General features: G+C 43.4%; 1 protein-coding gene across 1 annotated transcript in view; it reads right to left on the bottom strand.

Annotated features, from left to right (window-relative positions):
• Positions 1 to 346: 346 nt before the first annotated feature.
• The window catches only part of LOC142004841 (complement C4-A-like), an 85,267-nt gene continuing 70,080 nt past the window's right edge, over positions 347 to 15,533 (bottom strand). The window contains exons 33-41 of the mRNA XM_074982525.1: positions 14,374 to 14,545; positions 10,676 to 10,763; positions 9,124 to 9,198; positions 7,776 to 7,884; positions 6,101 to 6,190; positions 5,629 to 5,721; positions 4,026 to 4,109; positions 1,780 to 1,912; positions 347 to 488 (exon numbers count right to left, since the gene is read on the bottom strand). Coding sequence (XP_074838626.1) covers positions 347 to 488; positions 1,780 to 1,912; positions 4,026 to 4,109; positions 5,629 to 5,721; positions 6,101 to 6,190; positions 7,776 to 7,884; positions 9,124 to 9,198; positions 10,676 to 10,763; positions 14,374 to 14,545 — 986 coding nt within the window. The remainder of the gene's footprint in view (positions 489 to 1,779; positions 1,913 to 4,025; positions 4,110 to 5,628; positions 5,722 to 6,100; positions 6,191 to 7,775; positions 7,885 to 9,123; positions 9,199 to 10,675; positions 10,764 to 14,373; positions 14,546 to 15,533) is intronic.

The following is a 15,533-nucleotide window of genomic DNA, read 5'->3' as shown; positions in this document are numbered from 1 at the left end:
GGGATTTGGGACTAATTAACTATGCAGCTCAGGGTGTATGAATTTTTCACATCCGGTACAATATAGTTATGCTGACCTAATTTTCTCCAGTTGCCCAGGTTATAGTCTTCCTTTCAAAGAAATGTTTGTGCATTTAAATTTGCAGTGCAGCTGAAATTTTTGCCACAACTATCCCTGCCCAGTAATAAATCACAACCAGGGACCAGGCAATTTATTCACAGAAGCACATACTGTAACAGAACTGTCTCTTTTACATGTTCCTAGAACTTCACTACTTTATGGGCCATACCAGCAACGGGAATGAAGAGCACTAACAAGTATGGGGTATGTTAGGTGACACCAAGTTTCAAACGTTGCATTTCTTTATCTCAAACTCGTTCATAAAATCACGGAGGTGAGCACAAGGTTTTCGGCGAGTGGTGGCTTTGCAAGTGTCACCATCTGGAATCTCCTCTATCCAAGTTTGTGAATCAAGCAAGTACTGCATCCTATGTAACAATTATAATAACAAAGCAGAGGTTAGTTTGTGTTGAAATACAGCTTTCCGTAAAGTATGTGAAGCGTGTAAACCCTCTGGGGTCTGATTTATCCTTGGGCTAACAACTCTGAGGTCAGTGGTGTTGCACCAGCCATGTGTCTGGACCTAGGCCAGTTGAACCTTACCTGGTTTCTGGTTTTACAGCAAGCATGAAACTTGGCCTGGTTTCAGCAAAAGGTCCTCTCAAGTTTGAACAAGCTTTGGATTAGGGCAGTCTTAGGCTGGTGTAGGGTTTAGAGTTAAACCAAGGTAAACATACTAGGCTGAGCTAGCTAAATTTCATGCTGAGCTTTGGCAGTTAAAAATTTTGTAAAGGGAAATGAATAAACCTCACACAAGCCAGAATTGTGGAACTTCCCCAGCTCAGCAAGAGGACTTGCTAAGGTGGTAGAAGGGTGTACATGGACGAGCAGTGGGATAAAAATGGAGTAAATAGACAGACTCACAGGAGACATATAGTGAAAGCTATTAGGCAGCGGACAACCAGAAAGATGGTGAACACCATAATGCCTCAGCCATTTAAATCTGGACTGGAGAAAACCCAGTAGCCTCTAACCTGATGACAAATTCTGTGGAGCCCTCTCCAAGGCTTACTGAAGACAATGGAAGCATATCTATTGACCTCAATCAGATTTGGATAAGGCCGCAAGTAGCCCCAGAACTTGGCCCACAGTCCTTCCTGAGGCAAACCACTACTTCATGCAGTGGAAGCATCCTTGCTTTGGAGACTTGCTCTGTCCCCATATACACACACAGGCTTCCCACTGGAAAGGGCATTCTTCTTTGTTTTTTTAACCACATTTTACCAAAAGGATAATGTATTCAGATTGGTTCTTTAAACACAAACATAGTTCAAGGGGTTCTCAAGATACTGAGCTCTATAAAGTTTCCCATTCCTCATTCCATCCAGTTATGATGCCCTAGACTTAGGGACAAAAATAATAGCCTACCTTGAGCTTCCAGAGTATGCTAAGGCCTGGTTCTATGCTCTGAGCAGGCAATTGTGCATGCAAACCTATAGCTAGTCATGCTAGGGTTCAGCAGCTGCATGTTTCAGTGCAACAACCATTTTGCCTGTGCCGTTTCCTGATGGAGCAGGGCATGCTAACACCAATAGTACTCCTCAGTTGATGACTTCCCTGGAGGATCGTGGCATGCCTGACTCACAGGTCATTTCACAGTTCAGTATCTGTCAACAGGCCCTGCAACATTATTGTTTATATTGCATGCACTGCACTTACTTGTTGTTGCAGTCAATGGTTTGCCCATCTTTCCCCATCAGAAGATATTGTTTGCCAACCTCCACCTTTAAGTCACAAGATGAACGCTTTAAGAACTGCCGGAGCTCACCTATCTGGATGGTTTGGTCACCAGCTAGTGTGGAAACAAAGAAAGCACCATAAGCTGCTGCTGTCTGGCACTAGTAACAAGAAAAGGGCTCTTGTGTATGCAGGAAGAACTATGGTTTTCTCCAACAGTAAAATGAACATTTAGGGACAGCTTGCCAGTGACCTACACACAGTGAAGTCATGTACAGCAGTGCCAAGCAAGGGTACAACATTTCCCATTCTTTTGCAGTAGCTTTTTAAAGCCACTTGACAGTGGTGTACCGGACATACAGAGCACTGGAGGGGCTAGCTCAGCAGTTCCCATATTGGGGGTCACGACCTCCCCGAACTGCAGTTGCACCATTAGCAGATGGGAGTGCTGCTAGCCCTGTGGTGCAGAGGACGCCATTTTGTGTCACACAGCGTGACCTCCCACGTACAGCATCCTCTGTGAAGCATGAGGCGGGGTGTGTGTGTGTGGAGGAAGCCATTTTGCTCTTCGAAAAGGAGCCCTGCAGACTCTCTGGTGTCCTGTTCAAAAAGACTTCAAAGATTCTGAGCCAGCAAAAAGTTTGGGAACCCTTGGTCTAGCACTTATCACAAACTCCTTAAATCTGAAGCAGATTTTTTTTTTATCTTAGCATTTTATTAATGACCTTTTAAAGCACTGAACACTACCGAGGTTGATTTATTAATACGTATTTTCCAGTGCTCTTAATCCTCGGGCATGGAGGATTTTTGTCACTGTTGAATTCCCTGCACCACCACTGCACATGTACAGTGATGGATGTTATGTGGAAATATACTAATGAAAACCAATTAGCTGTGTTAATGGCTCTTCAGCCCCGAGCACTTATTCCTCTCTGTTCCTCCAATGAAAAATAGTTAGGAAACAAAGCTTAAGTTTTCAGTGGTAACATTGGCTTTGGCAGCTTAGAATCATAGAACTAGAAGGGACCTCAAGAGGTCATCGAGTCCAGTTCCCTGCCCTCTTGGCAGGACCAAACACCATCTAGATCATCTCCGATAGGTGTCTATCTAACCTGCTCTTAAATTTCTCCAGTGATGGAGATTCCACAAATTACTAAATTAGAGTAAACTTTTCATATCCAGCATTCTATCTTCCAGAATCTCAAATAATCAGCATTTTAATCATAAATAAACTTGTTACATTTTCTGTAAGTACAGTATCGTGAAAGTAAATACAAATAAATACAGCAAATACAGTATGTTTACAGTATACACTACTACTGCTGTTGGTAAATAAAGTACTCTGAAAACATTTTTTGTTTGTTTCTTAATATCTAATTTGTTTTTCTTTAGTGTTATGCATTGCTAGGTGTACCTCTCTATTACCCAGAATATTTAAATATCTGGCAACCTCCCAGTACCAGGGCTGCTGGATATGAAAGAACCCTACTTTGGCTAGGGGGTTGACTTTGGTGACCTCCCAAGAGCTCTTCCAACCCTAAGATTCTGTGATGAGTCAGTGATTATCCAGGCAAAGACCAGTGCCTTCATTCCATCCCATCAGGGGAATGAACCAACAAGGTTGGAGTAACCATGGACAATTTGGAATTTTTTTGTTTGTGTTTTTAGACTGCTTTGGAAAGGTTAACCTTTCAGATATAAGACCAAGACGTTCACAAGCTATTACAACCACCTTTTGTCCACAGTGGCTGACCTTCCCCTGGGTTCTTATTCTCCTTTGTCTCCATCTCAGCTACTGTGAAGACTGGCCTGGCCTGCTGATGAACTAGGTTAATGGGGTTTAGAATAGTGGTGGCACAAACCCTGCTTTGAGCCCACCCACCATGAACACAAAGGCTGTGGCTACACTAAGACAACGGCCATTTCAAAGATTACTAATGAGGCGCTGAAATGCAAATTCAGTGCCTCATTAGCATGCCGTCAGCCACGGCTCTTCGAAATTGCCACATTTCACTCCCACGCAGCTTGTCTAGCCGGGGGTCCTTTTCTAAAGGACCCTGCCATCTTTGAAATCCCCTTATTCCTATGCGCTCAGAAAATGGAAGTATTGAATGTGTATTATTATCCTTAGAGTGCAATATAGTTTGATAGAAAAAAATTACTTTTCTTTAGGTTTTCTAAGAGTTTTCATGTCAGTGATTGCAAATATGCAACATTATTGCACTTACCGACTTTTATGATTCTTTGGATTTTGGCCTCGTAGTAATCAAAGGCAGTCTTTTGGGTCATCCTAAGGATCTCTACTTGATATGCTGCAACAGGATAGTAATTGTGTGAGGATGGATGCAAATGGTAAATAGCCCACAGAAAGGAAAACCAAACACACTCTAAGGCTGTGGCCACACTAGCCCCCCCACCCCTTCAAGGGGGCATGGTAATGAGGTGCTTCGGCAGATGCTAATAAGGCCCTGCCATGAATATGCAGTGCCTCATTAGCATAATGGCAGCCACATGCGCTTTGAAAGTGCCGCTATCGAAATACACGCCGCCCATGTAGCTGGGGGCCTTCTGAAACAAACCGCTGATTTTAAAAGCCCCTTCCTCCCACGACCAAATAGGAGAAAGGGGCTTTTGAAATCGGGGGTTGTTTCAAACGGCCCCCAGCTACACCGGCGGTGTGCATATCGAAAGCAGCATTTTCAAAGAGCGCATGGACGCCACTATGGTAATGAGGCGCTGCATATTCGTGGAAGGGCCTCATTAGCATCTGCTGAAATGCCTCATTACCATGCCCCCCCTCCAAAAGGAAGGAGCTAGTGTGGCCACAGCCTAAGTAATTTTCAGCACCAAGGCATGGTAGCACCATGTGCTCCCAAGTAGTGCGTGAGAAGTCTGGAAAACTGAAAGACAAGAGGAGTGGAATTTTGTGCAATTAGTATGTATCTGGCAAAGCAGATGTGGATCAAGAGTTTGTAGGATTGAATCCACTCTGCCAAATGTCACGTTTTCCTCCCGGGGGGAAAGAGACCAGTCTACACCAAGGGGTTTCTTGAACTGCAGCATTGGTAAATGCCTGTTTTTATGACCACTGCATTTATGTGCAGGCCACTAAAGCTGCTGAGCCAGCATCTCTCTCCATTCTCTCCCTAACCCATTATCCCCTAAAGAGGAGCCAGAGAGACACATGAACACATTGAGAGATTCAGCTGAATCAGCAGGTTTGGGAAGGAAGGAAGGATGGAAATGCTGGAAGGAGTCACCTTCCTCTTTACTATGGTTTCCTACTAGCATAAAAGTGTAGTTCAGTAGCTGAGGCAGTAACTTAGGCTATGGGAGACCCAGCTTCAATGAAGGCCTCAGGTAGGTCATTTTGCCTTCCTGTGATTCAGTCCTTACCTTGCTGGGATTTGTGAGGAAAAATGTGTTACAGGTTGTGAAACCATTTGAGACCTACTGAGGAAAACTGCTATATAAGTAGTAGGCCGTACTACTGCCTTGCATCAGTAAGCTGGAGGCTCCAATGCCACCAGTTGTCTCTGAGCCAGAGTAACATATAGGTATGCATCCTACTGCACAACCCCCCCATAGCCAGATTTCTCATCACCCACTCTCTGTCCTTCTCCCCAGCCTAGATGAATTCCTTAGAAACCTCTCCTCTCCCCTCCCTTGTTCAGAGCGTCTGCTCTAGTACCCACTCCTCTTCCCATCCCACACATACTCCAAGTCAACACAGAAAATCTGCTCAGTTTCTGATAGATTCAATGTAGAGAATTTACAATTATAGAGAAGACCAGGTTGAAAAGATCGTTGCAATCATCTTTCATGTCTTACCATACTCCACGATAGGTTCGTAGCAGGCAAAGCTTTTACGTGTGCCCACTGCCATGGCTTTATTGAAAGTCATTCTTCTTTTTGGACAGGGACCTAAATTGAGCAATTTAAATATATAATCAATTGTTCCACTCTATCTTAAGAGACACAAATGACTGCAAGCTGAAGCAACACAAATGAGGCACAGATTTTTAGCACAGCAGGTAATTAACCCCTGCAACAATGTGCCTGGCGATACGGTGGATTTTTTTGTTATCATATTAAAACTTTAAACTAAGACTGGCTAGCTTTCTCACAGAAATTATGGTCTTGGGGTGCAGACACTATTAGCTGAGTTTCTATGGCCTGTGTTTTGCAGGTCAGACTAGATGATCATAATTGTTCCTTCTGGCCTTGTACCTATGAACAGCTGGCTGCTATGAAGGAATGGATTCATCTGGAACTGAGTCAATCATTTTTGTCAATGCCTTACCTTCAGCACACTGGCAAACTTCTGCATGGCACAGTTTTGATAACATGGCACTCTGTCTGGGTGCATTGTAAAATACACTGCATTTTCTACCTAAAGAAATGAATCAAAATTGGAAAAGGTAGCACTAGGTCACACCACTTTGTTTTCACTACTGTTGTTACTGTGCTAACTAGATTAAAGCAAGTAATAGTATCCCACCTGCAGTCTTACAGTGTAGACATTACTTGAAAGTCCCTATCCTCACTATGGGTGGAGGATGTGTACACCGAGAACAGCATGCACAGACATTTTCTCTGAACAGTCTCTCCTTTATTTTTCACCCACCAAGAGCCATACGCTGACCGTTTACCTTTACTCTGGCGTAATCAGAACTTCAGTTCCGTTTTGGCTCAAATGTCTGATTGCTCAAATACTGATGGGTCAGCCTTCAGACACAGAGTCAACCAAGTGTAATTTAACCCAGTTTCTATCTGCCTATTGCACCAACTCCCCATTGTCCTCTTCCTCCTTTCCAGGCTACTTTACTTTAGCATCTAAAATGGAACCTTAGACATTGAGATAGAACTAAGAAATACATCCTATACTTGTATAGTTTACAGGAAGCTGCTGCAGACGACCCCAGCCAAAGCCCCAGAATCACAGTGCTAAATTCTGGGTGCTTCTAAACTCTGTATCTGGATTTTGCAACTGGCACCTATTTTTAGACTGGGCTATACCAAAAACCAAAGCATCCTATTTATCCTAAAACTTGGAAATCCATATCTAGATGTTAATTTTGAATCTCGGTTCCATTTCTAGACATCAAATGTGTAAATGAATTACTCTGTCTTACCATGTCTGTAGAATGCCTAGCATAACCAAGCCTCAATCCTGATTGGGAACTCTGGATTCTACTGGAAGGCATGTCATACTTTAGAGTTAGATGTCACCTTTCTATAAAGAACTTCTAAGAAGCCTAGCTGAGTTGGAGGGTTGGGTAGTGCAAAGGAAAATAGAAGGCCTAATAAACAGAGCACACTGGTTAACAGAACCACAGTGGAAAGCTTCAAGGGGAAAGCATCGTGTAAAACATTTACTGCAAATGCCATCATCATATAGGGCACTACTTGATCACTGTGCTAACACTCCCATCAGAGGCCAAGGTCTGAATCAACACTGACACTGAACTAGTCTCTTTGGCCCAGATCCTCAAAGGTATTTAGATGCTTAATTCCCATTTGATGTATTCCATTAGACACCTAAGTCCTTCTGAGAACCTGGGCCATTGTCCTAAGAGCTGATCCCGGGGGCAAATTTGGGGAAGATTGGTCTACTGCTGCTGGTGCTCTATGTCACCTGTGGAGGCCAAGCAAGAAAAGCTCACTTAAAAATAACCCATACAAGTGAAAATAAGCATTTTCAACCCCCTCCCACCCCGTAATAAAGGCAATTCCAAAGCTCACTTCTTGAAAAGATCTCTATTTCAATGCTGCTTGCTGTGACATTACTAATCATTATTCAGAGGGAAGTTGTTTTCTCAAGCAATGTAAGAAAAATACCGATTCGTACACTGTATTCCAATACACCAGGGTTTCCGCTCAATGGACAGCAGAGAAAAAAATTAGTCTTGGCATCATGCTCTTTCTAAATAGCTTTGCATTCTTTTTTTTTTTCCTCTACCACTAGCTCAGCTTACCAGGGTTGTAAAAATCATAGAGGATGGCATTTGCTGGCTGTACTAGGCCCATGGGATTGGTCTGCTTAGCCCCAAATGACACACAGTCTGGTTCAGCTCCATTACTGAGCTGCAGAAAAAAACCAAATAAGAACAACATGTATTATGAAGAGAAATTGGTGCTCCTCAACACTTTTTTTTTTCCTGACAGCGTGGGTGAATCAACAGGCTGCTGCAGCCACAGGTGCATATAAGACTGTTCTTTCCCCCATTTTGGGGAGCTTTAAATCCACAGGCTACAGACTTGCTATTAAAGAATAAACAGTTGGGAGCCCCTGACTCGGGAACATATCCCTATTCATAAGAGCACTCGCTTTATTTTAAGCATGTACTTAAGTTCCATTGAAGTCATCCTGACCAGGAAAGGAGGCATAAATGCTTTCCTGAATCAAGGCCTAACACTCCAAAGTCGTTCTGGGCCAGTATGCACCCATTCATTTACAGAACTAAGGGACAGCTGGTTGACTGAAATGTTCTCCCACAGGCTTCAATCTCCCTGGACACTCAGTGGCAGATTTAAGGGTGACACTTCTGAAACAAAAAAATTTCAGAAATCAAATAGAGAGAGAAATCTCTGAGCTGCAATTTATTTGCAAAATTGACTCCATTAACCATGGATTAAACGGAGACTGGGAGTGGCTAGCAGCTTACAAAGACAGTTTCTCTGCTCTGGGTGTTGATAGATCCCCATTAGACGCTAACAATGGCTCACATCCCCCTGTCTGATCTGACTTGTTTTTGATTCTTTTGATAAATACTGTTGATACTAGACAATTTCCACCTTGCTGAATAGACCTTGTCAGCTTTGGCCCTCCCCCTTTATTGGGACCCCACTCTTTAAATACCCCTCTGAAACCATCCCCCCCCCACTCATGCATCTGGTGAAGCGGGTCTTTGCCCACGAAAGCTTATGCTCCAAAATATCTGTTAGTCTATAAGGTGCCCCAAAACCTTTTGTTGTTCTTGAAGCTGCAGATGAACACGGCTACCTCTCTGATACTTGTCATTGATCTGAGTGGTAGTGTCAACAATATATAGTTTTAAAAGCTATGCCTGTGTACATACATAACCCACACACTTCCTGGGTATAGGTCACTGTCCCATGTAGTGACACCTAGACTACTTACATCTAGAAAGAACAAGTCTCCTCTACAGCCTGAGCTGAGAGGCAGATAGCTTCTGGATCAAACTGTAGAGGCTCATGCCCTGAGGTACCAGATTCAAGTCCACCAGTGAGCAGTTAAACACACTCTCTTCTTTATTATGTTAACTGACAGAAGTTGGAAAAAGTCGTACAAGATTCACTCACCTCTCCAAAGTAGAGCAAAACCTTTCCTTCTTTATACTCAAAGTGGTCGATGTACTGGTCTGCAGACTTCACCAACTACAAAAACAGAAAACATCATTTTTACCTGCATTTAAAATATATTATGGCTTATGTTGCCTCTTTTAAACTGCTCAGCTGTATATTGTGTTGGACTGGTAGATTCTTCCTTGGAAAGAAAAATTCCTTCGTTTGCTATTCCTTTAAGTGGTGAAGGGCCTAGGCATTTTTCTAGATAAGTATATGGGGGGACTGCATGCTCATTTTTATTGTAGTTTATTTAATCCATTTATGAAGGGTGTATTGTTAGCATATAATAGTCATAAGACAAAAGAGTTCAACATACTAAGATTCCAATTGACTCAAGCAGCCAAACAACATGCAGTCAGAGACTACTTTAAAAAAAGTCTAGGAGGACAAACTCAACAGTTGTCAAACAAGCCATCTATCAACAAAAGGAATCAAACCGTAACTAAGGGTATGTTTATGCGATATGAGCTGATGATACAATTTTCTCAGCTCACTTGCATAAGCCCTAATGTAGTCGTGCAGCCTCAGGAGAACGGACATGGGGAGTGACAGCATGCAGTGTCTATGCTACAAAGTTATACTGGCAAAAGTCCTGTGCGTACAGAGCTGCCACTGAGGCTATATTGGCAGAGCGTGTTCATACTCAACTACTTGTGCCTGTGCCTTTTGTCTGCACAGCAATTGTACTGGTAGTCATCCCAGTATTCTTCACGATATCTTCAGATGTACTTGTGGAACATTATTGTGGTGCATTATGGGATCCTGTCATGCCTCTCAGGGAACTGTGTGAGCCTTCGGTTAAATTCTCTGTTCTAGCCCATTGGTAACCATCTTCAATGTAAGGACAGATACTGTTTTATTTTCAAGACCAACTCAACTGAGTATGCCTCGATAGTGAATGCAGAAGCTGCTTTGTTACTCCTATTCATGGAACATCTGCACTTGGGGGAGGAGCAGTTTTTGGACCCATCAATTAAGCACCAATTGGTGGAAACAGACTGTCATGGAAACCTGTGATAATCAGTAGTAGCTCCGGTATGGATGTCCTCATTCCTAAAGCTATGTGCTCACCTCAGAAGTCAAAGTGGCCAACTGAAATAATTCCAATTTCAGATTTAGACCCTAGTACAGCAAAGTCCCTAAATAGGTGAAAAATACCTTTCAAACCACTGAGACTATTCACATGTTCAAAGTTAGGCATGTACTTAAGTACCTTGCCACATTAGGGACTTAGCTAACCATGTAAAGAGTCCACGAGGTGGGAAGCTATATTCCTGCTATGGACATGCCCTCAGATTTTCCTTGGCTGCGTATTTCCAGAGAAAAGTTTGGTTCTTTCCACAATGAAGATATGTCTATCTTGATTCTCCTTATTCCCTTTATTATTCTGTAAACTTTAAGGAGGTCTGGGGCTACTCTGTACTCTTGCGTTAAAGACAGACTCCCAAAGGGCTGTGCAAAAATAATGAATTACATTACAGATGTCAATGAAAGAAATGTTCCTCACCTGCTCAAGTTCGGTTGTGTCAGGTTCCAGGCCACTTAAAAGTGAGAGATCAACTAGAGACATTTTTGGTATATTGGGACCTGCGGACCTTTTAGAGAAAGTTGCTGTCAGTAGATGCTTACATTGCACAATGTATGCAGGATTATTGTAGCCTTGTCAGTCCCAGGACATTACAAACACGAGGTGGGTGAGGTAATACCTTTTATTCCATTGGTGACAGAAAGAGATTAGCTTTCTGTTCAACCTTATCTCTCACTCACTATTGGGAATTGGCCCAGTAAAAGGCATTACTTCCCTACACCTTGACTCTCTACATTGCACCTTCACATTTTGTCATCTAAAAAAAAAACTTGTCCATTCTTGTCTGGTGATGATGATGAAACAGATTGTGATTCCTATTGTTAATGAGCACAATCCAAAGTTTTCCTAGTGGGCCTCCCATATCCACCCTGGAAAATAAATTAATGCCTCGATATTGAATTCCTAAACATGCAACTGTCATGTTTTTCTAATGCACTTTCATTCCACTCATTTCCCAGATCCTTGAAAGGTGGATTATTTTTGTTGAGCCATCCCCAAGAAGCTGCAGCTGATGGTGGTATTTTACATTTACATAGTGCTTGGCAAACAATGAGCTCAGCTTAACAGAGAAATCTTTGATGAGCTAAAATACGAAAAGGAAGAACGAGAAGTGGAAACTTGGAGAGATAACTACGGAACAGTATAAAAACATTTCTTGAGCATGCAGGGGTATAAACAGGAAGGCCACAGTACAGCTGGGATTGCAGCTAGCAAGGGATGCGAAGGATAACAACAAGGGCTTCTACAGATACGTTAGCAACAAAAAGAAGGCCAGGGGAAGTGTGGGCCCCTTACTGAATGGGGGAGGCAACTTAGTGACAGATGATGTCGAAAAAAAGCTGAAGTACTCCTTTTTTTTTGGCCTCAGTCTTCACAAAGTCAGCTCTCAGACTGCTTCACGGGGCAGCACAGTATGGGGAGGAGGTGAGCAGCCCTCAGTAGTGACAGAACAAGTTGAGAACTATTTAGAAAAGCTGGACATGCACAAATCCATGGTGCCAGATCTAATGCATCCAAGAGTGCTGAAGGAGTCAGCTGAGGTGATTGCAGAGCCACTGACCATTATCTTTGAAAACAGTTGGTGATCGGGGGGAGGTCCCAGACTGTTAGAAAAGGCAAATGTAGTGCCCTTCTTCAAACAGGGGAAAGAGGAGGGTCTGGGCAACTGCAGACTGGTCAGCCTTACCTCAGTCCCTGGAAAATCATGGAGCAGGTCCTCGAGGAATCAGTTTTGAATCACATAGAGGACAGGAAGGTGATTAGGATTCACCAAGGGCAGGTTGTGGGTAACCAACCCTTACTGCCTTCTGTGATGATATAATGGCCCCTGTGGATATGGGGAAAGTGGTGGACATGGTATACCTTGGTGTAAACAAAGTATGGCTTGGATGAATAGACTATAAGGTGGATAGAAACCTGGCTAGATTGTTGGGCTCAGTGGGTACTGATCAACCGCTCTGTGTCTGGTTGGCAGTTGGTATCAAGTGAAGTACCCCAAGGATCAGTCCTGGGGCTGGTTTTGTTCAACATCTCTATTAGTGACATGGCTGATGGGTCAGTTTGCTCTTCAGTCAGTTTGCAGATGACTCTAAGCTGTGGGGACAGGTAGATATGCTGGAGGGTAGGGACAGAGTCCAGAGTGATCAAGATAAATTGGAGGACTGGGCCAAAAGAAATCTAATGATGTTCAGTAAGGACAAGTTCAGAGCCTGCACTGCGGTTGGAAGACCCCCAAGCACTGCTACAGGCTGGGGACTGACTGGCTAAGCAGCAGTTGCACAGAAAAGGACCTGGGGATTACAGTAGATGAGCAGCTGGACATGAGTCAGCAGTTGCCTTTTGTTGCCAAGAAGGCTAATAGCATATTGGGCTGCATAAGAAGGAGCATTGTCAAGAGATTGAGGAAAGTGATCATTCTTCTTTAGTTGACACTGGTGAGGCTACATCTGGAATACTGCATCCAGTTTTGGGCCCCCCACTGCAGAAAGGACCCTCCTTACGCACTAGGGCTAGGCCCAGGGCTACAGATGAAGCGACAACATCTCTCCAAGAACAAACCAGTTCAGCATTATGAATGGGACAGCTGGGGTAAATGGTACCTTTATCACCACTGAGCTGCTAATTTCCTGAATATGAGCAATCAATCAAGAGACAGCTGCCTCCCCTCTGCCCCTCAGGGCATTCAGCCAGACATTACCAAACAATGGTTTGGTAACAGTCACAGCAGCCAGTTTCCTCATGGCCATAGTTAATGAGCATATACACATATTACTGTAGGAGACCCCCACCCAACAGCTTCGGGATGACTTCATTGAACAGCCTCCTATCCATAATGCAACACCTATTGGCCCTTTCAAAGTGCCCTTTTTATACCTTGATCCCATGAGGCACTAAGTGTCCTCACCTCCGTCTGCTGTATGCAGGGTTGGTTGTAGCTGTGTGAGTCCGAGGCCCAACATATTAGAGAGAAAAGGTGGGTAAGGGAATATATTTTAATGGTTCAGCTTCTGTGGGGAATGACACAGGCTTTCCAGTAAAACAGAGCTCTTCTTCAGGTCAGACCCAAGTGGCTGAAAAGCCTGTTTCTCTCATCAACAGAAGCCAGTCCAATAAAAGATCTTACCTCACTCAGCTTGTCTTTCACCTCCCACTGATACACATACAGAACAAAAGCGAGTGACGGAGTCCTGCCTAAAACTGTGAGCTCATCATCATCATCAATAACCATGTGCTCAGCGCCCATTGGTGTCTGATGCCTCTCTCACTATTTCCTTCCAAAGCTGTGAGCTGCCCCAGCTTAAAAGCCACCATTGTGTATGTGTAGGGAGAGAGTGAAACTGCAGCCTGAATCTCTTCTTGCCCAATGGGATCCAGTTCCTCTACTACACAGCTACCAGTTTCTCTTCATTCCCATGGTTCCAGTAGGACCGAGGGCACTGTGAGCCATGCCTTTCCCTCTGGTGTCCACACAGCAGCAGGAGTTCAGGTCTATCTCTGGAGAAGCACTGCCACCAATAGTAAATGGAGTAGCTTTTTTCCAGGGAATTAATAAGTGCTGGGGAAGGAGAAGAATGTGTGACACCTGCAGGGAGAGGGATGTCATTCACAAAGGCCGCACATCAATATTCCATAGCCTGTAAACGATACTAATGCTGCTAAATTCCCCTCTTCATTGGTGTAATTTATTGAGTTGTGTTGTTTACATATGCTGAATTGCAACCAGCTCTGAGGTGGAGGGCAGCAGCCAAGTGAACAGGTGGCATACAACACAGGTATGGGTAAATAAAACAGGAGTTAATATTTGATCAAGAACACAGGGGCAAAATCTTACATCAGAACAGACAGACAGACAGACAAATGATTCCTTCATGTTAAGTAGATCAGAGAGGAACTTGGTGCTTAAGATCCCACGTGAATGGTCTATATGCCACACATTGGATGGAAATCAACTTTAGTGTCTCGGAGGAGGAGTAACTGAGCCAACACGCCAGAATTTGAACCTGTGCTTCTGGAATGACTAGGTAGGTGTTTCTCAATGACGGCTGAACTCACAAACATAACAAAGAGCAGAAAACAATGTGCAACCCCTAATAAAATTAATCTAGTCCAAAACCTACCTTACACAGACTTTGTATCGTAATGATTCTGTTTTATCAGCAACAGGCACATCTCTTTTCCTTCTATTGCGGATATCAAACCATTCTATGTTGCTTATGGGCTCGTCTCTTCTGGTCCCCATTGCACGGTCTTCTTCATAATCATAGTACTCTTCCTCATAGTCCTGAGCACCTGGAGATTAGACCAAATCAGACCCACGCAGACTTAGATGAAAGGCTTGCAGGTTCCACTCCTCTTTGCACTTTGTGCGAGATCAGAACTGACTCGTGCCACCTCCACTGGCTTTGCAAATTTCATTTTCCTTGGTCTAATTATAGAATCATAGAACTAGAAGGAACCTGAAGAGGGCCACAGATTCAGTCCCCTGCACACATGGCAGGACCAAGCACCATCTAGACCATCCCTGATAGATGTCTATCTCATCTGCTCTTAAATATCTCTCGTGATGGAGATTCCACAACCTCCCTAGGCAATTTACTCCAGTGTTTAAAGACCCTGACAGTTAGGAAGTTTTTCCTAATGTCCAAGCTAAACCTTCCTCACTACAATTTAAACCCACTGATTCTTGTCCTATCATCAGAGGCTAAGGAGAATAATTTTTCTCCTTCCTCCTTGCAACAACCTTTTAGATACTTGAAATCTGTTATTGTGTCCCTTCTCAGTCTTCTCTATTCCAGACCATAAAAATCCAATTCTCCCAATCTTACAGGTAGCTCTTGTTTTCTAGACTTTTAATGATTTTTGTTGCTCTTCTTTGGACTTTTTCCAATTTCTCAACATCTTTCCTGAGAAGTGGCTCCCAGAACTGGACACAATACTCTAGTTGAGGCCTAATCAGACTGAAGTAGAGTGGAAGAATTATTTCTCTTGTCTTGCTTACAACACGCCTGCTAATACATCCCAGAATGATGTTACAGTATTGATTCAGACTTAGCTTGCAATCCATTGTGACCCCTAGATACCTTTCAACAATACTCCATGCTCAGTAGCTATGTATGCAATTGATTGTTCCTTGCTAAGTGGAGTTCGTTCCATTTGCCCTAATTGAATTTCATCCTGTTTACCACAGACCTTTTTTCCAGTTTGACCAGACCATTTTGAATTATAAACCTACCCTGCAAAGTACTTGCAAGTTGCAAACCCTCCCAGAGTGGTATCA

The sequence above is a fragment of the Carettochelys insculpta genome, chromosome 1, assembly GCF_033958435.1.
Source record: "Carettochelys insculpta isolate YL-2023 chromosome 1, ASM3395843v1, whole genome shotgun sequence".
NCBI classification, from domain to species: domain Eukaryota; kingdom Metazoa; phylum Chordata; order Testudines; family Carettochelyidae; genus Carettochelys; species Carettochelys insculpta.
Note: the sequence above shows the minus strand (reverse complement) of the source record. Positions and strands in the feature narration are given on the sequence as shown.